The sequence below is a fragment of the Salminus brasiliensis genome, chromosome 14 (genome assembly GCF_030463535.1).
Source record: "Salminus brasiliensis chromosome 14, fSalBra1.hap2, whole genome shotgun sequence".
In the NCBI taxonomy this organism is placed as follows: domain Eukaryota; kingdom Metazoa; phylum Chordata; class Actinopteri; order Characiformes; family Bryconidae; genus Salminus; species Salminus brasiliensis.
The window spans coordinates 26,286,076-26,309,132 of NC_132891.1; the positions used below are offsets into that span (position 1 = coordinate 26,286,076).

The 23,057-nt window shown below is 37.4% G+C and overlaps 2 protein-coding genes across 6 annotated transcripts in view; one reads left to right on the forward strand and one right to left on the reverse strand.

Annotated features, from left to right (window-relative positions):
- Positions 1-154: 154 nt before the first annotated feature.
- Positions 155-19,237, forward strand: ppp1r12b (protein phosphatase 1, regulatory subunit 12B). 3 transcript variants are annotated; one of them, XM_072656475.1, is made up of 8 exons: positions 155-626; positions 8,907-8,923; positions 9,054-9,189; positions 9,359-9,463; positions 10,336-10,386; positions 10,783-10,833; positions 11,644-11,721; positions 17,034-17,124. In XM_072656475.1, the coding sequence occupies exons 1-7, from the start codon at positions 522-524 to the stop codon at positions 11,680-11,682; spliced, it is 504 nt and encodes a 167-aa protein (XP_072512576.1). In that variant the 5' UTR covers positions 155-521; the 3' UTR covers positions 11,683-11,721; positions 17,034-17,124. The 3 variants fall into 3 exon arrangements, with proteins under 3 accessions (XP_072512576.1, XP_072512574.1, XP_072512575.1); XM_072656474.1 differs by having other exon boundaries at positions 156-626; positions 11,641-11,721; XM_072656473.1 differs by lacking the exon at positions 11,644-11,721 and having other exon boundaries at positions 17,034-19,237.
- syt2a (synaptotagmin IIa) overlaps positions 18,215-23,057 on the reverse strand; it is a 60,823-nt gene continuing 55,980 nt past the window's right edge. For all 3 annotated transcript variants that reach the window (XM_072656471.1, XM_072656472.1, XM_072656470.1), the window contains exon 9: positions 18,215-22,787. In XM_072656471.1, the coding sequence (XP_072512572.1) occupies positions 22,572-22,787 (216 nt within the window). In that variant the 3' untranslated portion in view covers positions 18,215-22,571. The remainder of the gene's footprint in view (positions 22,788-23,057) is intronic.

The window sequence follows — 23,057 nt, forward strand, 5'->3', positions numbered from 1 at the left end:
GTCACTGTATGTTCCCAGAGTAAAGGGTGGGGCTTAATCATCTGTGAAACTATCAGATTCCTGTCCTTTTTTAGGTCTGTGTGTGTGTGTGAGCAAGAGAGAGGAGAGAGAGAGAGAGAGAGAGAGGGGAGGGGAGAGTTTATGAATGTGTGTGGGGGGGTGTAGAGGGAAAGAGATACACAGAAGCAGGGAGAAAGGGAGTGGAGATAGTTCATGAAGTTGAGCAGTGGCTCTGCTTGTTTTTATTTTTCACTAATGACCACTGTGCCGGGAGGAGGAAGGAAGCTCAGAACAACAGGCAGTTGCAGCAACTTCACGGCACTTCTCTCCACTCTCCACTCTCTCTCTCTCCTTCTCTCGCTTTCTGTCTATCCCCTCATTTCTATCTGACACACACACACACACACACACACACACCTGTTGAGTGTGCCCTCTCAACAGCTGCCATGGCTATTTCAGCAACTGTTTTCTAAGCGGGTGGCTGCGACCACTGCCCATTGTCTTGGTCGTTTTTTGGAGAGATGTCGTCCCTCTACTCACGTAACAAGGATCTGTCCTCTCGCACCAGGAAGTCACTGTCGGACTCGCCACCCTCCTCCCCATCCCCCAGCACCAAAACCTTCCGAGTAAGAACCAGCTGTGCATGTTTAGGGATTTTTGGAACTTCAGTAGAAATGTGGAAGTTATCAGGGTTGCATTTGGGATGTGATGGTAGTATTATTTAGTAGTGTGATAGAAATGCTGTACTGAAAAACTCTACTGCTTCCTATCTCAAGTGGCAAGAGTGCCAATAGGCATCTGTTGTTCCATGAAATTATGTGAATGTGCCATCAGTGACGGTAACTATCTGCGAATGCTATTGGGTTGGGTGTGCAGTAGTTAAAATTTTTAATTAATTAAAAATACTTAAAATAAAACTTTCATTTAAGTATTTGAATAAAAATTCTATTTGATTGTTACCAAAGTTACCTGAAGCAATTTTTTACAGTATGTAGAGTGCTGTATTCTTATTGTCATAAGAATAAGGGGGGCGATATGGTTAAAATATAATCTCACAATATTAACTGCTATATACATGATTGCATATTTAGTACAGTGATTTATTTTCAAATTATGCTGCACTTCGTTCAGTTAAACAGTTAATCAGTGTTTTTCTAGCACTGACAATATCCTGGAGCATATTGTGTGTCACGATAGCACAATTTATCACAATACAATAAAATATCATCGTATTGTCCAGCCCTAGTGTGTATAGTAGCTAATTTAAATTTTTGAGAATGTAACTGTATAAACAAAAGTTATAAGCTGTTTTTCTTTTACTTTTAGAGAATTTACCAGAAACATAACCAATTTTTGGCAAAAAGTGTTCTGAACCTGCATGGATAAAGCAATATCTTCCATTTACATGCTGTGCTAATCAGTGCAGAATATTAAAATTCATTGCTTTCAGAAGCTCAGGGATTGCTTTTGTATTACGTTTCTGGTCATTTTACATCTGTGCTCATCTGCTCAAATTCATCATGGTTTCATCTGTCCAAAATATCTGGTTCAAGACCAGGCTTTAAAGATGTTTTTTTAGCATTAGTGGTGGTTTGCATCTTGATGCACTAAAACTCCATTTACATTCATCAAGGCATCTCTGTATTGTAGACAAGGACCTCTTTGAGAGTGTTCGTCACCTGACTAGTTGTTGTTTAGAGATTTTTCATTCTGCAATCATATACTTACATTGTCTCCCAACTGCGTTTCAGGTTTTCTGGGTGTTGCTGAGCTCACCAGTGGAGTTCTGTTTTTAAAGAATGTACCAAACATGGGCCAAGTTTCTGACATCTGTCTGATAGGATTGACACTTCTTCATAAACAGTTACCAAATGCAAAGTCAACACATAGGCAGATTAACTTGTGCCTGTATAGATCTCCTTAGTTTGCCATAAAAAAATTATGAGTCCTTATTGGTCATTGAGCCTCTGATAAGGGAGGATGAAAGTAAAAAATGCAAAACTCAATGCAAAAGTCCAAAAACTCTTGGACCTGAGTGTATACACAAATAAGGCCCTGGCACTCACTTCATGACACTAGCCATGCAGGTTTAGAAAACCATTTATCAAAAATAGTCTTATTAAGCTATTTCAGTGCAGAGATAAAGCTCACACATGATGTTAAATGGAATTTCACAAAAATGTAAAGACTAAAGCTAAAGAAATGCACACAATACCTCAAATACATATGGATCTGACTTTATTTATGCTTAATTATGCAAGAAATATCTGAAATAGCATGACATTAAAATGCCAATAGCTCAAACCAACCTATTGATTCCTGAATGACTTATATACAAATTATATGTAAAAATGAATTACAGGGAAATCATGTGAAATAAAAACAGAACAGTGTGTTTGCAAAGGCAGGCATACATTATGTCTTATCAAAATGCCTTTATTGTTGTGTTAGGGTGTTTTTGTATAGTGAATAGTTGCTTTGCTGTAAAACAAATTCATCCATTGACAGATGTTTGACTATTTTTATCATTTGGTATCAGTTGTATAAGAGTTTGGTGTCAGTTATAACTGCAGTGTAGTTATCCACTGTTCTCTTTTCAGAGGTCCATTAAAGGCAGTGTTGATGTGAGGTCATTTGTTTACTTCAGTGGAAAAAAGCTTGTAAAATCAGCAGGTGCTGCTCTCCAGCTGTTTTGGTCTGCACAATGCAGCATATGATGTGGACGAAGAACTTATTCTAAAAAAGGAATGCGACTGCCAAAGCTTCTGCTCATTAGAATGAATCTGTACCAAACAGTTACCAGCCTAGGACGTGTTTCCTCATTCTTTTTTTTTTTTTAGATCAGCAGTACATCGATTCTGTTTGAATGCATTTTTACATCAATTTTCACAAGATTACAAATGAGACATGAAACAGAATGTTAAAAACATGTTTATGGGTTTGTTCTAATCATAATCAGATTTTTCCCATTATATCCAAATCCTGCTCACATACATGATCTAATTTCCATGACGAGAATGACGAGATCATGTTGGCAAAGTTTCCTTGGGAGAAAAGAGAATAAGCATGTGTTTTATTTTTAGAAGCCTCCACTCAGTGTTTGCTGGGGTCTTTTTTTTCTTTCTATCTGAAACAGCTGTTGTACATTCAGGGGCATAGACAAGTCAACACATTTATCAGATAATCCATCTCATGTCAGGATCTCAGAAGACCTAAGGAGGAAAGGATTTGTACATAGAGAAAAACATTGTTTACTTCTTGAAGAGAATGACATTCTCTAAAGGGAGACAAAGAATCACAAGGCTGAAGAGTTAACGACTCAGGGAGAGATAGCGCTGAACCCTTGAGACACTGGAAAGCACAAAGACTTTTATGGAATTGTGGATTGGAACACTGTATTTGGGTATAAGGCCGCTCACATTTTCCATTTTGCAAGCTGGCAAGATGACCAACCATCTTTCAGTGGGGGTGGGGGGGATGCAGGGAGAGAGTGTGGGTAGAGAAGAAAAAAAGGGTCTACAGTAATACTGCGTTAGGTGCCTGGCTCTCTAAATGTTATAGTTTCATGAATTCTAGAAAGACGGCGAACCTCTCAAGAGTGTGTGGCGGTCCTGTTGTGTTACAGCCTAAAGAAATGATAGAACTTTTAACGCATTGCACATCAGCTTACCACTGCAGCTCTCTTTCTGCAAGGTTTCACAACACATCAAAGTTCATTCAGCATGTGCATGCTATATTCCATCATGTCCATTATGTTCACAGTTCTGTTATATGGGTCTTGAGGCACAGGACACATGTACATCCACGTACTGGTGAACTTTTCCAGGAGGTTAACACTAGGGTTGGGCGGTATAACAGTAATGCGGTATACCATAGTAGTTAAAATGAGGATGTGTCTGATGTGTCAGATTTCTGTTCTGTGTCTATCTAGTTCACAGCCAAATAGGCTTATTCCTCATTTGTGTCTTTGTAAGAGCCACAGGGAGAATCAAATAAACCTGGATACCAAATATGTGCCTGAAAACAGTTGAAAACTGGGTGAAACATGTAGGATTTGAGACTCAGTTTGCAGTAAAAAAGGACTGTGCTGTGGTGTTTAGCGTGCTGGATAACTTATCTAAATATAGCTAGATAGATAGTGCTACTGCAAGTTCAAACACAGCAGAACCTGTACCTTTACCGTTCTCTTCCTACCAACACCAGTCGCTCGACCTCACTCTCAGACACAACTTTTTATTATCTTTTAACAGCAGTCGCTTCACCTGAGACATTCTCGTCTAAACCTGTGTCTAAAGTGTGCTTTCTTTCAGTCTTCTTTCAGACTTGAATTTATCTGTGGTGAGCAGACTGTTATCCTTCTAACGGAGCTAATGCTAACCAGCTTCTGTCTCCTGATTCAGAGCAGTTTAACAGTTGCAATATGAATTTGAGCTGTGTGGTGTGTGGTTGACGGCTCGCCAAAGGATCACTAAAATAGGGTCCTATATCACGACATTAGAAGAACATTTTCACAATACATGTAATCACAGACTAAATACATCAGCAGCGGCAGATTCTTAATAACTAATATTCAAATATTCTTTCGTACTGAGTACAGTGATTTCTACTCAACATGTATCACAATAACAAAATTTATCGTAATACGATAAAATATTGTCATATTGCCCAGCTCTAGTGTAGGAGTTGAAAAGGTCTGTTTTTAGTTTGAGGGGTTCTGAGCTTCTTCTTTATGTTGCCTCTTTCACCTTCTGACCTTAATCAACTTTTCTAGAGCAATTCACAATCATCATTATAAATGTTTAGGTCTTTTGAATTTGACTTTATTTTTTGGTTGAAAACTTAGGCTAGTACATTTTGAATCATGTGGATCAACAATGAATCAACATTATGTTCTGTACAATAAATAAAAACAACAAGTTCATTTCCGGAAGAAAACCCAGAATGATTGCGCAGCTTAAGTGATTCCCACTTCCAGGAAATTGCTGTGGTCGTGGTTGCTGTGGTGTTGCTAGGTTGCTGGGCTGTTTCTGTTGTATCCCAGGTCATTGAAATGGCTTCTCAGCTATAGTGGTTTCTATGGTGTTGCTAAGTGGTTGTTGTGGTATCCCATGTGGGTGGTTGGGTATTACTAGTGTATTTGTTTCATCATGACATGCATATGTTGTGCACTCTATTCATTTCTATAAAAAAGGTCTGACAGTAAAATGCAAACCACAGCATATCAATATGGGTATGCATAGATTTGTATTTCAAAACGATACACAAAATAAACAAAAAATAATAGTAATCATTATCATAATAATTAGAAAACTAGTGTGGGCAGGAAGCACAGCATGGTTGCACAGCTTAACTGATTCCCACTTCTAGGCTGTTGCTACATGTTACTTTTTTGTTTGGTAGTTGATATGGGGTTGCTGGGTGGTTGCTATGATGTTGCTAGATGGGGCTACGTTGTTGCTAGATGGTAGTAAAGATGTTCTAGGTGACTGCTGTAAGTGTTTTCTGTGGTGTTGGTATAACATTCCATGTGGTAGCTTTTATGTTGCTACGGAGTTGCAAGGTAATTGCGATAGTGTTGCTAAGTGGTTGCTATGGAGTTGTGCAGTGGCTGCAAGGTTTTTGCATAGTGGTTTCTTGGCAGTTGCATTGGCATCCTGGTTGGCTACTGTGGGGTTGCGTATTGGTTACTATGGGTTATGGTCATCATATCTGGGTATACAGTTGCTGGTAAGTCTGTGCAAGTGCTGTGCACGCTGCATGTCTGTGTATGCAGTAGGTATAAGTAGGTGGTAAGTCAGTAGGTGTTGTGAGTGTGTGAATTTCTGTGTATCTGTGGAACCACTATGGTTCTTAAATGTGTGGACTTAGGTCAATAGATCCAAGAGGTCTTGGTCAGAGTCAGCAGTGTGTGTAATGTAGTCAGTAAAACTGCTAATGAGTGTATGTGAGTATGTGGGTAAGTAGAGCTATTGGCAGTGCTTGTATGTGTTACATGCATGCATTTGCTGTGGTCCATGTGTGTGTGGATTGTGGTTATTAATCTTTCCGTGCTTTGTATTGTGAACAGCAGGCTCTTAGGAAAAGGAGGTTACAGCTGCTCAGTGTCCGACCACATAAGGACAGGGCTTCTCCCAGTGCTGTGTAAACATTCTCAGGGCTGCACTTCACCAGAGGCCAATGTGTCTGCTGCTGCCTAGTATTCTTCCCTTTCTAAACATACATCCATACTGTAGCACTGCTCCGGGCAATAAAAATCCACAGCTGTAAAACATAGACTCACTCCATATGATAGCGACTCATTGTATTATACATGTTCAGGTACTGTATATACCTGTGGCACAGATACATATATCACATGATACTGGAGCACAGATATGCAGAAAGGCTTATTACACACTAAGGCTTATTTTTTAGTAACTACAGGGACTTAGTGGGTTTTTCTTTGTGAATAGAAGTTCTTTGTGAATAACACCTTCATAGGCTGTTTAAGGGGTTACACGAGACTTGTAGAGGCTCAAATAACTGTTCTTTTTTTTGTCCTTATTTGGAATTGTTAAGGTCTCAGTCAGTTTGCGCATCATTTGTTGCGCAACAAACATTTTTTTCCCTCCCAATGTATAATTACGCTTGAAGTGGATGTGTCTAAACAGGATGTGAGGAAGTGTGTATTTGATATCTCTTATCTCTCTCTCTCTCTCTCTCTCTCTCTATATATATATATATATATATATATATATATATATATATATATATATATATATATATCTTTTTCTTTCCCTCTCTTTTGTGCAATAATTCAGCTCTACAAGCATTACTGGTTGCTTTTAGAGGCACTTGTAGGATATTGTTATGTAATCTACGGCAAACAATTCATGTTGGATGTTTCTGATTGATCAAACGTTTTACAACTGTACAGGAGAATTGGTTCTATAATTGATCCCAAGTCAAATTTGTATTGGTATTTGAATGTGATTTTTCCCCCCAATTTCATAGTATGCACACTTTTTCTTGATTGTAGTTTCCAGTTGAACTAATTTTCTATCCAAAACAATGTACTCCTTACTAATATGAAGCAAGGAATGCATTTTTTTTTTTTTAGAAAAATTGGTATTGTATTTTTGAGGCTGCATAGAGCAGAAATTTGTCTAGAATGAGACCTGGTGCTGCAGAGTGCTCTAGAATAGTGGGCAATTCATTTATATAAACATTAGTGTTAGGGTTAAGCAGCATCTTGTATTACTGCATGCTGCTGAAAAAAAAAACAAGTAGTGTCAGTTAATTTGTTGTTGTTGTTCTTTAAGTGTTTTAATGTTTGGGCAGCTGAGATTAAAATGTGGTTGGTATATGAAAGTGAAATGTGGGTCACATCAACTACAACTTTGGTGCTGATTTAAGTATTGGGTTTACCTGCTCATTAGTTGCTTCTTCCCCAATAAAGGATATTAAAAAAAATGCCTGCTTTTGTTGGAGTGACTGTCTTTACTCTTTTTTGGATTTTTATTGCCAATGGGAAACAACCTAATACAGGTGTGTGTCTTTGCACTTTTATGGCACAATTTGTCATGTAGGCTCTAAGTTGGATGCATGTCCTAGCTACATGGTATATGCTATAAGGATAAATACGGTAATTTCACAAGCGGTAGATGCTGCATGGTCATTTTGAAATTGGAAAAACAGTGTGGTGCATTAAGCATTCTGGGCCAAGTCCACACAAGTCCCTTCCTGGTGCATTCTTGATAACACGGGTGGAACAAGAACACATCCAGGCATTTGGGCTGCACTTGACTAAATGTGATCTTTTGAATGGAACAGTACTTGGGATGCATCTGATGACGTTTTACAAGTCTACAGGAACACAAGTGCCGACAAGAATGCAGATTGAGAATCGGACAAGTGTCAAGTGTCAAGCAATTGTTATTGGGAAGTGTAGCCATGTTGACAAAGTCTGAAACAAGACCAGGAATAACTGTGAAGACGGCATAAAATGAAAGTATGCCGCTGTCCACATGGACAAAAAAAAAAATCTGGAGGAAAGGTTTGTGGTCAGGTGAAACAAAGATGTTTGGAGGAGTAAAAGTGAATGAACTGAACCTGAAAAAGCACTGTACCAGCTAGCATTGTGGTGTTCTGAGCCTATTTTGGAACTAAAATGGATGTAATAATGAAGAAGAAGGAATACCTCAGAATTCTTCAGCATGACCTCCAACCAGCAGCTAGATGATTAAAACCTGCATGCACAGGTGTTTCATTTACAAACCTTTCCTATTTGAGAATTTCCCCACTGCGGGACTAATCTTATTTACACAACTGGACAGTAATGAGGAACATAAGGAACTCTCCCTTCTGCCATTCTATGGTACTTCATTGCTACATGCTACAGCACTGGCTACACAGCACTACATAGAATTTTATTAAAGACATCATTGGTTTAGTGTAGGTAACATTACTGAATTAATTTGTGTGCATGCCTGTGTATATATAAAATGTTAAAAATGATTTAATGAATTCCTTTTTGTGACAAAAAACAGTGTCTTTTAAAATATCTGCTGTGATACTGTACATTTCACTGTGTTCTTTTTGCAGAGTGCATTGAAAAGACCTAACCTTGAATATGTTGACTGTGTTTAAAAGCCAAAAAACCCCAAAAAAGTCAGCCAAGAAGAGTGGTCAAATATCCAACCACAATTCTGCAAGAAGCTTATTGATGGTCACGGTGCAAAATGCTAAGGGACATTTAACCCAATATTAGGTTTGCTGTCTGTATATTCAGCAAGAGTGGAAAGGGGAGGAGCTAATGTACGTAGTAATTTGTTTCTTATGTCTGATGTACAAAATGAAGAAGATGAAGTAATTTATGATCATAAAATTTTATTGAAAGGACTTTAACCTGTCTCTTTCTCTTGCAGCATGATAGAACATGTAGGTAAGTGTTTAAACTTCAGTTTTATTTTTATCTTCTTTTGCCCTTGTTAAAAATATTTCACACAGTGTAAATAAAAAATAAATAATTGTTCAGAAATTAGGTAAATCAATAAATATATTGCCATTAACAGTGGCAGGACTGACGCCAGTGGTGTGGAGGGCTCTTCAGACAGACCCAGCCGTACAAGCTCCTACACACGTAGAGAGAACCGCTTAGCCTCTCTAAATAAAACCGATGAAGACTCTGCTACCAAAGACTACAAGAAGGTTCGTAAGCTCCATTGGTGTAATTTATGTGGTCTTTAGGACAAACACAAAGCAAAAAAATTGTAATTAATGATTTTTAGAATTAGGTCCTAATTAAGGGTTTTCACTTTCACTAATGAGGCACAGAGCAACAGCTTGCATTTTATACTTGTTTATTTTATTTTATCAGTTGTATGAGGACGCCCTGGCAGAGAATGAAAAGCTGAAGACTCGCCTGGAGGATAGCAAGCAGGAGCTGGCCAAAATCCGTTCACAGCTGGACAAAGTCACTCAGGTGAGAGCATACTCAGTCAAGCTGAAAGAGAGAGAGAAATTGTTCCTGCCTCTAAAGATTATGTGCCAATTTATGGAAAAAGCATACTGGAAACTGGTCTTGTGTTCAAAGGTAGACGGCAGAAACTAACTTAAGTCATTATTGCCTCTGTGAGAATTAATTTTGCAAGACATTAATTGCTTGACATCTATGGCTGATGCTGTATATTTGTTTAATGAATATTTGTCAGTTGTTCGCAGGATGTTGACAACCCAAAATTTGTACATTTAGCAATATTTTTACCATTTAGCTTTTTTTTTATCATGTTTTGTAAGTAGATCACATGTTTTCACTAAAACCAGCCTTGGTGTGGTTATAAAGTAGTAAGGTTATATCTTAATTACAAACAGATGGATGAGAATGTCACTTGATGGCATCATGTTTCTGTTGGCTCATGTCTCAAGTTTAGATTTGTTTAGATTTTTTACCCCCTGCTATACATCACGGAAGCTCTTTGTGACCCATGGCTGTAAACTAATACTGAGAATGATTATTTATTTATTTTTCTGTTTGTTTATTTTTAAATTTTAGATATGACACCGACAAAAAAAAACAATTTGGCAAAATGTGATTATAGCCAAGATCATTACAACCAAGTATATTGCAGCACATCTTTCACAGGTGTAGAAATACTTGTCAGAAGACTGTGGTCTTCATGCAACAAATCCAGACGTTCTCACTGCAACTTATTTGAAGTTATTTAAAATTGAAACATTTTGCCTCTTCCGTGTCTGTGTCTTCAATTAGAGTACTAGTCATCATAGTTAGTCATCATGTAATATTAGAAAGAAAACAGTATTGTCTTACATTTCTGTATGTTACCTTTGTTTCAGAAGCAGGACAGGATATCTGAGAGATCCAGTGTGGTTGAATCAGAGAAAAGGGTATATATCAACTGTCTCCATTTTACAGAGCATCTTCTGCCTTACATTATTTTATGTTGACACCATTGTATTCAAAACCTTGTTAGATGTATACACATAATAAACGTACAACTACGGTTTCTACTGCTCATTCCCTGTCTATGGGAATTCTGTTATTTATATGTTCCTAAAGGTTACCATTGACAAATCCTTAAATGACTATACTTAATTATTTACTAATTTATTAAAACATCTAAATGTGAAAAATGAGATAAATGGATCATTGTTTTACCTTCAAGACAGTAGTAAGCTTCTAACCATTTTGTGTTGTCTGTATAAGAGCTATAAGCTAGTTGATGAAGGCCTTAACAAGGGGCATCAACATTAAGCATTAACAGTCCCTCTTTTCTTATGAAGGAAAAGCAGGCATTAGAGAAGAGAGTCTCTGACATGGAAGCAGAGCTTAAGGTATGATGACTATGCCTCTACAACATGCATGCAAATGAAGCTAGCTTTATTTGTTTAATGTGCTAGTTAGTGATCTTAAACGAGTGCAATGCTTTCTCAGTTAGCAGTATGTTTGTTTATGTATGTAACTGTTTTAGAATAACTTTATAATTAAGATGACTAATGCTCTAGTTTTAGCATGCAAATTGTTAAGCTAGCCAGTGTTTTATCAAACAACAAAGCCATGAGCATGTAACGGCAATCCTGATTCAGTGCTTAATAGCCTAACAGCATCCTACAGCTGCAGCTGTACACAGTGACCTAGTTACTGTTATACTGAAACCAATACAGAATCCATTGTGCAGACCCTGTGTTACGGCATAGTCCTGGCTCAGCATTCCAACAGTAATTGCACATAGTTGGCATTTCGAGAGGCTGAGAAAAACACAACAGCAAAATTTACTTTGAGAGCTCAGCATGATGGAGATCGACTGCAGATGCTATAAAGGCGGCGGATTGACCTGACTGAAAATATCTAGACATCATCATGTTTGCTATATAGAGAAATATGTGGAGTACATTCTGTACATGTTTTTACCCCAGAGAAACTAACAATTTAAACTTGGTGTAGTACATAAATCATTCTTTTTACTTTTCACAAAATTCACAAAACACAGAAATTTAGTCCCGAAAAAGATTTTCAGCGGAATACTGGAATAAATATAAATTATTCATACAACATATTGTTTCATGCTAACTAGTCTCAGCTTATTTGAATAAGTAGTAGGCACTATGATTGACTGGCATATATTGTCCCCACTGCATCAGAAGCCAGCCCCAATGAGGTTTCGCTGTGGCTACCAGCCCTGAGTTGATCCTTGGCTGGAGTAGGGGAAAAGGGGGACAATGGTGAGTGGCCAAAACCACTACGGGTTGCCTGCTCACAGACACATCCTCCACAAAAAAGGCATGCACACACATTGGTCACCGCAATACACAGCAGTGTGTGTCGGCCTGATCACAATTTTTCTGTCTTAAGGTTGACTGCTAATTTGTTTTCCTTTATTTGCTAAAATCATTCTAGTTTTTAGAATGTTCATAGTATTATGCGATTAAGATTTTAGCTACCAGCTCACATTAATTGGTAGTCATGCTATTTTGTGTGCTCAAGCTGTTTCTCTAAGTTCCACAAGAAATCCACAAGATTTGATTTCATACTTTGAAGACAGTTAAATAATATGTGATGAGACAGAATCCAGAAATTATTCTGACTATAATATTATTAATTATTATTAATGACTATAAGCTGAACTCCTCCAAACTGTTGTCATGATATAATGGCCTGAATGTAAAGCAAGAAATATTTTTGATTGGTAAATTAACATTACAATGGGTAAAGGAAATCAGCAAAAAAAAAAAAAAAAAAAGACTGAGTAGGCCTTTTTTAGGAGGCACCACATATATAGGACAATCCCTGATCTGTTTCTGATCTGTCCCTGATTAATTTTAGAGTTTGCTCTTTTCCATTGCCCTTAATGTTATGTCTAAATTAATATGGTCTGAAAGTGCTTCTCCAGGTCTGAACAGTGCAGCTTGGTGCATGCCTCCATTGACACAACAGTAAAGCACACTCACACAAACCCTGTAGTGTCTGCAATATATGCAAGCCTAATCAATTAATTGCACCAGAGAACAAGCGTCATCTGAACAAGCGTCATCTGCTAGATTGCCTTCAGATACAGTCATCTGTGGTGGCTGAGAAATAAAAATGAGCTGCAAAATTGCAAACCACATACATCAAAATCACAACGCATGTGCTGTGTTTTTCAAACAGTCTGCAAATTCACTGATGCAATGCAAATTCTGAAACTCTGCAAATACAGACAGAACATAACGGAGTTCACTAAAAGGGACTGGGATGCTGAGACTACACATTACAGAAAGTGAACGAAAGAAAAGCTACATGTCTTTCTCACTACAACTCTATGGGCCCTATTTAGCAATCTTTTCACAGCCGTCAAGCAGTCAATTCAGTCAGTGGCGCACTTGTGTTTTCTGTTTCCAAGATAGCAATAGGCCAGAAATGTACCTGAACACACCTCATTTTGAGACACACAATGGCCATCGGCGTAGACATGTTTGCAAGCATCATTGCTATTTAAAAGAAGCAGGCGTGAAAATAGACTGTTGGCGGGGTGTATATATAAGATAGCAATGAGCATTGCGACGCACTTTCATTCGTCCTGGAGCTGTTTGGTTCCAGTCCTGTGTACATATTGTGTAGCCTCAGGCAACATCCCCAAACATTTACATTTACATTTACATTTAAGGCATTTAGCAGACGCTCTTATCCAGAGCGACTTACAAAAGTGCTTTGCTACTTAAGAAAAACCTCAGCTAGTTTAAATTCAAAGATACCTCTAAGCTTAGACACTATTAAATAAATACGTCAGTAAGTCAGTAAGGTGACCACTCTACTATTCGCCCAAGTATTCTCTGTTCTCTGTTCGGACACCCAGGGGAAGCTCATTCCACCACTTTGGTGCCAGGACAGAAAAAAGCCTGGATGCTTGTCTTCGGTGGATTTTGAGGGATGGCGGGTCGAGCCAAGCCGCACTTGAAGCTCGAAGGGCTCTTGGTGCAGATCAGCTTTTGACCATTGCCATCAAGTACGGAGGGGCTGGTCCGTTCTTGGCTTTGTAGGCCAGCGTCAGGGTTTTGAATCTGATGCGGGAAGCAGCTACAGGAAGCCAGAGAGCAAGGCTTCACACTTCTGTACTTCAAATACTGCACTAATCAATGCTTTAACAGACTATTTGTGGTACTAGTATGGCAGTAAGCAATGTAGGACAGTGTGGGACGCCTTAGGGTTGCAGTCCCTTTTAGTGTCCTCTGGAAACAACACTTTACCTTTGTGACTCTGAGTTTGCATTGTGCCTATGTTATTTGCCACAGGTTTTTAAAATGGAGCGCATGGAGTTTCTCTGCCATTATAGATTTCTCACAGGCAGAAATCTGACAAAGGCACCTGAGATAGCAGATACAGATCAGATCATGAAGAGTTTGTCATATTATTATTATTATTATTATTATTATTATTATCATTATTTTATTTTTACAAAATAGTATTTCTACTTCTATACTCATGGTGGTGTAGAACCCCCCAAATGTCTCATATAAGCCAGTATTAGGTAAATAGCTTTATCCTTAACCTATAAGCTTTGGGACATTTGTTTTGTTTGTCTTGTTGTTGTTGTGTCTTTTGCCACTTCCTTCTTCTGTTGTGTTTTGCTTCTTTACTCCACCACAACTTTTTATACACTCATGCTCAGTCACTGTCTTTCTCTCTGTCCTACATCTCATCTCTCTAGATATTCCCTGTTCTGCCTCGACTGCAGGCTTTACGCAGGGCCAATGAATGCCTGCTAGCAGAGAACAGAGGCATGCTCCGCGTCCTTGCTCGCCTTGCCCAGACAGCTTCCCTCCCAGAGACAGAAGATCTTTAGTCCTCCTCTCTATCTACACACTGTTAAAAATAAGGGTGCTTCAAATGTTTCTTAGAGCAGTGCAATAAGAGAACCATTTTTGGTAATAAGAGCCTTTACACCAAGTAAAGATTGTTTTATTTATTTATTTATTACATGTTTCCTCAAGGAACCAAACATGCTTCCTTTATGGTAGTGCTCAAAGAATCATTTGAAGCGCCGTTATTTTTAATAGTGTATATCCTTCTCTCCTTCCTCTTTTCTGCCACCCTTACCTCCTCTTCCTCCACATCACTGCTACCAGGCAGGTCTTTGTATTTCCTTACTTCTGCATTTTCTTCTTTCTCTCTTCTTGACTTACTTCACCTTGAATTCATATCTCTCTCTCTGCCCCCCCTCCTCCCCGCATGCCTTCTCCCTGCAGCCTTTCAGCAAGGCCTTGCAGTATTCGTACAGCAGATGCCTTTGAAGATATTTATAACTTTAGTTGCATCATGACTGAGAGACTCTCTGACAAGCGTAGTGAGTGCAGCACACATCTGCAGAAGGAAAGCTTTATATGTTGCCTTTCTGATTAATAGACAAGTAAAGTAAATAGACAAAATCACACTACAGCAGGTATTTGTGTGCGAGAAACCGAGAGGACCAGGGGAGAGAATGAATTCATTTTGTATTTAAAACTTACTACTGAAGTCACAAGTAGTTGGGTTGTCTCTTGCTGAGGCCTATTTTAATCACTGCTCTGTTAGGGAGAGATGGCCTAGATTGCAGAGGTAGATAGCTTCTTTCTGAACAAATGATCTATTGTAAAATACAATCAGCACGCTTGATTAGAATGAGCAAAACAGCTATAAATACAGCATAGCATAGTTCCCCCCCTCTCTGCAATGCTCTAAAATGTTGGAGAACACAGGTATCTGTGGCCATTCTGCCATTCAGCATTTGAACAGATTCTGTGTCATTGCTTATGGGCTAACCTAAAGCAACATTATCTAGCATTTGTACCTTAAAATAACACCTTCAAAATTACTGTGATGCTGCACCGACTGTAATATGGAAATATGGCGTCTCTGTCATTGCCATTCTTGGTGCGGAGTGCTGCTACTGCACTAGAAAACTTTGTTGAAGCAGGCAGGGCAACACTCTGAGAACTGGCTACCGCTGCGTAACCCAAGTCAGATTTGTGTAAAAAACAGTAATATTACTCTACCCTGTCAGTCTACATGCTTGCTATTGCTATAAGGTTCTGTATCTCTCAACTTGTAAAATAGTTGCGTGTTCACCAGTGCTTGAACTGAAAATGTGCCAGTATTATCATTATTTATAGGTTGCCCCTCCCAGTCGATTATTACACATTAATGCTGTGTGTAACCAGGTGCACTGTCAGAGATTTTGGGCCCCCTAAAAATAAAAAATAAAAAAACTCCCCCCCCTTAAATGATGCCCTTGTGTTTACAATTGATTTGATTAGTGAATCTCTCTCTCTCTCTCTTCTCTCTACTCATGGTTAATATAGATGCAGGTAGATGTACACTAATAGTGGCAGTGAGAAGACTTAAAACAGACACGTTTCAAGCTGTAAAAATCCACTTAGCGAATGCAAAGGCAATGAATCCACATGAAATGCGTGTTTTCTACATATTGGCAGGTTGTAAAAAACTCCCAGCATGCAGAAGACAGTTCTGGTAGATCAAAGAATAAAATTAATTAGTGTGTGTACTGCATACCAGTGTGTACTGGGCCACTTTGAGCACAAAAAGTGAATTACACTCTCCATCTGTAGGGGGAGACAAGGAGCAAAAAACCCAACCAATAGTCCATAAAGTTGCTTGCACCAAGGGCTGTAAGTTGTAAGCCCAATGAAGCAGACTTGCACTACCATTACAAAAGATAGATTTTGTGGTCAGGGAACGAATGTGGTGGTATTCTTTGGATTATTGTTCTGCTACAGTATCCAGCCCAGTCATGACTTGTAAAGGAGGCAAAAATAAAATGAGTCATGATATTTGTAATATGTCAAAGTTTAATGGAGGTCCTGATGACCCAAATAATAACACAATTGCTATGGACTTTGATATAAAAATGGTCTCAGAGCGTCATAGTTCTACCATCATATTTCAATATTCATTAGGTCATTTCTGCATGACTTAACTCCTAGCTTTAAACACAGTTCCGTAGGATCTGTTGAACTCCAAGTGCATGTGTATGAAAATGCACTTCATCACAGCATCACATCACTGCTCTTTTCTGTGTTGGTGGATGACTTTGTGTTTGGCCTATGTGTCTCCTCATATTTGCAGTGAAATAAGAATGTATTAATGATAAAGATTTCCTGATGAGTCTGGTGTGCATAAACACAATAATGAGAAATAAGGTTGATAAAATCATCACAGATTTTGAATTCTCTTACCTTGCTGAAAAGTTAGATTCTCTCAGCTTTTCAGTGTAAGATCAATCTGAAAAACAAGCTGCTGTAAGGATGGGAGTATATAGTATATTTCTGTATGAAATCTAAATAAATACAAAATGGTCACAAAACCATACACATACAGGAAATCCCATTTATGTGTAGTTTTAATATTAAGCTTCCAGAATTATTGCTATTATACTCCTGAAATTGTATTGTACATTTCTGAGCTAACTTTACGTTACAACGTTAAAGTTGTGAGAATATTGTTTACAGTAGATTTGTATTAAATTCTTTCTCATTCTTTTGTGTGTATATTTCTGTGTCAGGTTTTGACAGAGCTGAAGTCAGATAACCAGCGACTAAAGGATGAGAATGGAGCCTTAATTCGAGTCATCAGTAAACTCTCCAAGTGAGGTCAGACCAAGCACTGGATATGCACCAAGAGAGTCCCTGGGCTCAGTGCAGTCATCACACGCTACTTTTCTGGATCTCAGTGACAAGTCACACCCCAAAGGAAGAGTTCCAAATGAAGAATAATGCTCTCTCTTATTCTTAATATTGTGTAAGTATAACTCTGTAATTAGGTAACACATTTTCGCTGATTTGCTCCCTTGCTAAATTAGATATAATGTCACAACAATATCTGCCCTGTTCTATCTGCAAAATGTACTCAGATAAAAAAACAACAACAACAACAAGAGTCTTCTTACTTCTGGAGAGGCCAGAAGAAATGGGTTAATGGGTAGAGGGATTGGGCAAGTTACTTGCTACCTTAGTTGAATGCAATGGTGTTATGTTTTGTGAAGTTGATGTGAAGTTTGTCTCTTGTCTATTGTCTCTATTGTCAAAAAATGTTTAGTAATGAATGTAATGTATAAGTTTTCTTTTGAAATCAACGTAAATGCATCACAAGCTTAAAGCAGCATAAATCACAATGCAACTCACAGCACTTTGTTTTTAAGCTTGTTTGAGGCACAGAAATATTCATTTTAAAGCACTGTGAAACAGAACTGTTTTTTATACATTGTTCACATATACTCTGTGTTGCTGCCATCTGCTGCCTTTGTGGGTCCTGTGGTGAGAGCAATGTAGGTTTCTAGAGCGCTTAAAGAAAAGGTCCAAAAAGTAAAGTTAGAAGAGAGAAAAACTACTTTAACATTGTTATGGGTAACTATTTTTATACTCATATAAGGAGGTTCTTTATTTTTATTTTTTCCATTTTGAACAATAGTAAAGACACCAAAACCATGACATATGAAATGATGCATTAACCACTGGCTATTTATAACCTACCAGTGTTACAGGGATGTTTTGCACATGCAAAAAGGTAACGACAGCAATATGAAAGCAAATTACAGCATGTTTGAGTGGCGTTATGAGATGTATTTATCTGTAGCAAAATGTATGAAAATGAATGTGAATTCATTTGAATAAATTGACAAAACAAGCACGTCATAGTCAACTTGCCGGAAACAGGTGGAAGATAAAGTAGTCACGGAAACGAACATTTTTAATTAAAAGGATTTTATTTTTTTATACTGTGTTTTTAGTACAGAGCTGGTAACACATATGATAAATCTGTATTGAGATATTTGGTTCTTGTGAGGTCTTTACAAGGATTGATGACACTCATGTACTGTCCACTAGAGGGTCATGGGAAAGTCTGTGAGCAACATATCTTTTTTCTTTGCAAAGTGTCTTATCAAGGGCTAAAGCATGCGACTGGTCCACACTAGGCACAATGTAAAGGACATGAACACACACACACACACACACACACACACACACACACACAACACTGAGACAAGAACAAACATAGCCTGAGGACATAGCCTTGCAGCCTCCTGATTCAAGGAGCAGAACACCATAAAGAGAAGAAAACCAAGAGGGCTTTTTTGAAAACAGATCTACAGTAAAGGCATAGGCAGTAAAGATGATAGAAAGTGCTATAAGGGAGTTACCACCAACATTTTTTGATTTGATATTTGACATTGCAAATATAAATCTGACAGTCTGTTGAAATTTAATTTCTGGCCATGAAAGAGCCAGTAATCTGCTTTCATGACATGATCATGGAAGAAGTGTTCAAACATTAAAGACTTATGTTTTATAGAGCAGTTTCATTATACTGCCAGACAAATTGTGATTTACAGAGAGCAATAAAGCAAAAGCAAGCTGAACAAAGAGCTGAGAGCAAATTACAAATACCTATTACAATTCCAACAAGGTTTTTTTTTTTATTATGTACCTTACTATTGCTCTCAGATATTTTTGTTTGGGGTTTGGAGTCCCAACTCTCAGTGAGTGACATCCAGGAATGTTCCTAATCATTGTCCATTGTAAATGCAGCCATATAGGCAGATGGCAGTGCTCATTTCACAAAAATTAAAAAAAATAAAAATAATAATAAATGAGTTAAAGGGCCTATGCTTTATTGTTGACACGCACCTGAAATGCTAGTTGGGAAGTATGTGCATATTAAAGAATTCCCTAACTGATTTCCCAAAAAGTAAAAGATTCCTTGCTTATATTTTGTTGTGTATGTATATTTCTGTTATTCAGAACTTTTCAACATTTCAAAATAATATTAACGTTTCCATGTTCATACAATCTTCACAAATTGTCCTCTGCCCACAGAAGATGCATGCTTATTACAAACAGGAACTGAGTTGCACATTAATTATGTGTTGTTGAACATATGATGTGTAAAGTAAGTGTTTGCTTATTGTGCAGTACACATGTGTGCAGGTGTATTTGCAGTTCATTCTCATCTTTTACAGCACACATTGTGTCAAATCAAGGCATTTACAAAGAAATAAACAATAAATAAAATAAATTCAACTATTCTGATACATAAAAGTGCAGATAAATAAAACAGTTTAAACATCAGTAAGAGACTGGCTATTGCAGGTTAAACTACTGTTGCCACTCAAAAATAGTAAATTTTCAGGAAACAGTATTGCCCCATAGCTTCACAGACTCAATGGAATGTTGAGATACATAGGCCTACGTGAAAGGAGACATTAAAATTACTTTTAGAATTTAATCTACATAGCTGAGCTCCAAAGAATTAGTGCTCAAGTCTTATGGCTTTATCTTATTCATACACACATACACCCACACAAACACACACACACACCCACACTGTTACTGGCTAGTAAAATGCTGAAATGAAGTAAAATGTGGTAATATCATTATTATAAAATAAGCTATTTAATGAACATAAACTTCAGAATAAGGGGACTCCAAGTTGCACTTTTTTCCCAAAATGCAAAGGTACTATTGTGCTAAGGCAAGCCTCTTGCCAAGGTGAAAACGTGTTCAATTTGGTCAATCTGTTTGAAAAAAATCACGCTAAAAAGTCAGATAAAATGGCAGTACACGTGACTTCTCTTATTGGCACCAACTGTGAGGAAAATTAAAATAGTCTTAGAGCATATGTAATCATCCAGACATCAGGTAATGGATAAACAAAATGAATTGGACTTGGAGCTCCCATGGAAGTTTTTACTTCCACAAAAAAAAAAAGAGTTAGTATTATTATAGAAATAAATTTTATAAATAAATAAAATTAAATTTGTTGTTTACAAATAAATAAATTAACTAGTTTTCTAATTAATACAATTTATCTGTTAAAAATATTGCAAGTACACGTCAAGCATGCGGCTACATTTTCATCCTCTAATAGATCACACAAAGCACTTAACATCTTTGCTCATAATGATTAGGAATGGGTACAGTTTGAACATGAAGACTAGTTTAGTACAGTTCACATTTTCTCAAGTACCCACTTATGGAAAATACATGTTTAATTTAGTTAGAAAATATACAGAGCATCTTCTCCCGTCCCGTTTTGTTATTAAAATGACAAATAACATCTACTTACATACACAATATATTTTGCTTTGTCTCTGAAACATGCTCTTCTTTTTATTGAAACATGCAGTATCATTAAATAGGAACTATACATATATAGGCAAAACTACTCACCAGTGATTGGGGAAGTGAGGGATGTTTGTTGTATTTTATTGGTATTGTAAGAACTAAGAATGGGCAAATCTGAAGGGACATACATTAAGACACATTAAGTTGCTAATATAAATATTGATTGTTGTATGGGTTGTGAGAAACGAATAAATAAATTAAATAAATAAATACGTAAACAAAAACACTCATTCAGACTCCCAAGGAGACATAAACTATCAGACTGCACTGTAAATGTGTCAGATGTAAATACCTGCTAGTTCAGTCTAACAATATTATTGCAATAGAGTATAGCTCGACAAAAGAGCTTCTTGTTGATTTTTTTTAAAGTTTGGCTTACATTGTGTCAAGTATACAAAAACTCTCAAAAATTCCTAGTCTGAAACCTGCTCTTTCAGAATCTATGATGGGTCACTGAAAATACTGTGAGGCCAGATTTCAATTCAAAAAGCATTATAACATATTAAGCATTAAAACATTTTCCATATTCTGGCTTGTATTTATTTGTAGTTGTAGTTCCCAGTTGGTGTATAGTTTTATAGTTGCCATGAAGTTACAGTCCATACCTGTTAGGCAGTATGGTTTTTGGTACCCAAAGAATAATAGCATTTGCTTCTATTCGGCATTATTCCAATAATACGTTTTCAGTTTTTAAAAAACATAAAATCTGGCAATACACCAGAGGACTTGAATATAAGATGCACCATCACATAAGTAGACAGATTGAACTACACAACCAAGACCCACAGAATATAGCTATATCCAGTAGTGCAAATAGTTTTAGCAGTTTGGTAAGCTGTGTATAAAATACACATATAACAGTACCCACTTTCAGACCCTTTCATTTCATTTCAAACCATAATAAATTATGGGAAACAAAACAAAACTATGAATAAAATGAGGACATCAATATATTCACACTTAAATATTGAAAATTCTATAAATAATAATGATAGAAACAGACTACTGCCAGTATTGCATGCATCTGTGAATTAACTAGTCTGATCATAAAGATAAGCATTCTTTCATGGCATAAAAAAAACAATGTACTTATCAAAATTTTGGAAACAAAATGTTTGAGCATTCTCAAGTCATTTAACAGTGAATTAAAAAAAGCTTTCTTTTTAAAGTGCTCAAGCCGAACTAATGTGTTTAATGCACGAAAATCAAAACAAGGACCAAAAACACATGAATTTAGGAAGAGGAAGGCGTCCCTGGCAGTCGAGAATTGCTTATTTTGTGATGTTCAAAGGCTTATATCCTTTTTGTAAGAAAGACAGACACAGAATTTGTTATGAAACTGTGAGTAGATCCAGCACTGAAGAACAGATGAAGCACATATGTTGAGGTGGTAGATTGCAGACAGTAGTGTCGACACTCAATGGACTTCTTTTTAGTGAGACTTATCCAGTCCAAAAAAAAAAACAAAAAAACAACAAACCATTCTCCCCCACTTCTCAGACACATTTATCCTTATTACCAAGGAAGATGAGAGGATTGTGAAACATGATGGAGGTGACCGATTGAGTGTTTTGCTGGTCCTTATGAGGTGATATTGATCTGTTGCGCACATACGCAAACTCAATCAAATATCAAATATAACTTAATATGGGAATCTGATAGGATCTTGCTTTAATTTATTCTGAGTATATGATTATACATCTCAATTTATTCCAAGAGATAGATGAAATGGAAACAGTTGCACAAAATGCCTCTTGCTACTTTTTTTCTTTCTTTTTTTTTTTTTTTTTCGTCTGATTGCCTTATGGATCATGCAATGCTGGTTCGATGGTTGGAAAATATGTTAAGCATACTGAGTGGGTGAAAAAGGAGGACAGAGAACGTGGGGAGGTGGCAGTGTGCATGGGTAAATCAAATGTTTACTTCTTGGCAGTGAGACCTGCTAGCTCAGCATCCACTTCCTCCTCGGGCCTGAGAGGATGCCACTGGGCGATCGGCCGCCGTGGGTTGGCAATCATGTCTGACCAATGCCTCAGCGCCGTTCCCTGTGATTTATTGCCCACCCAGATTTTCCCAATAGCATCATTCTTGCCAATCTTGTCATAGTCCAGCACTGTGATGACAGCTTGAATTTTCTGTGAATAAAGAGAAATCTTAGTCACCATAATGCCCGTGCATGTTTAACCCAGAGTTTCTGCCTCAGAATGATGTTGGATCTGGGATTACGATTTTATTAGCTATTCAATAAACAGACTAACAAAAATTAAAACAGAAGATTTTACTTAAATGCTTACTGTACTAATTGCATAGACTTCGGTAATGCCTAATGAAAGGGTTTTATAAATGCACTTTGTATCACAATATTATATGACAGTAATTCTAGAAGAGTACTAGGCACAAGCACA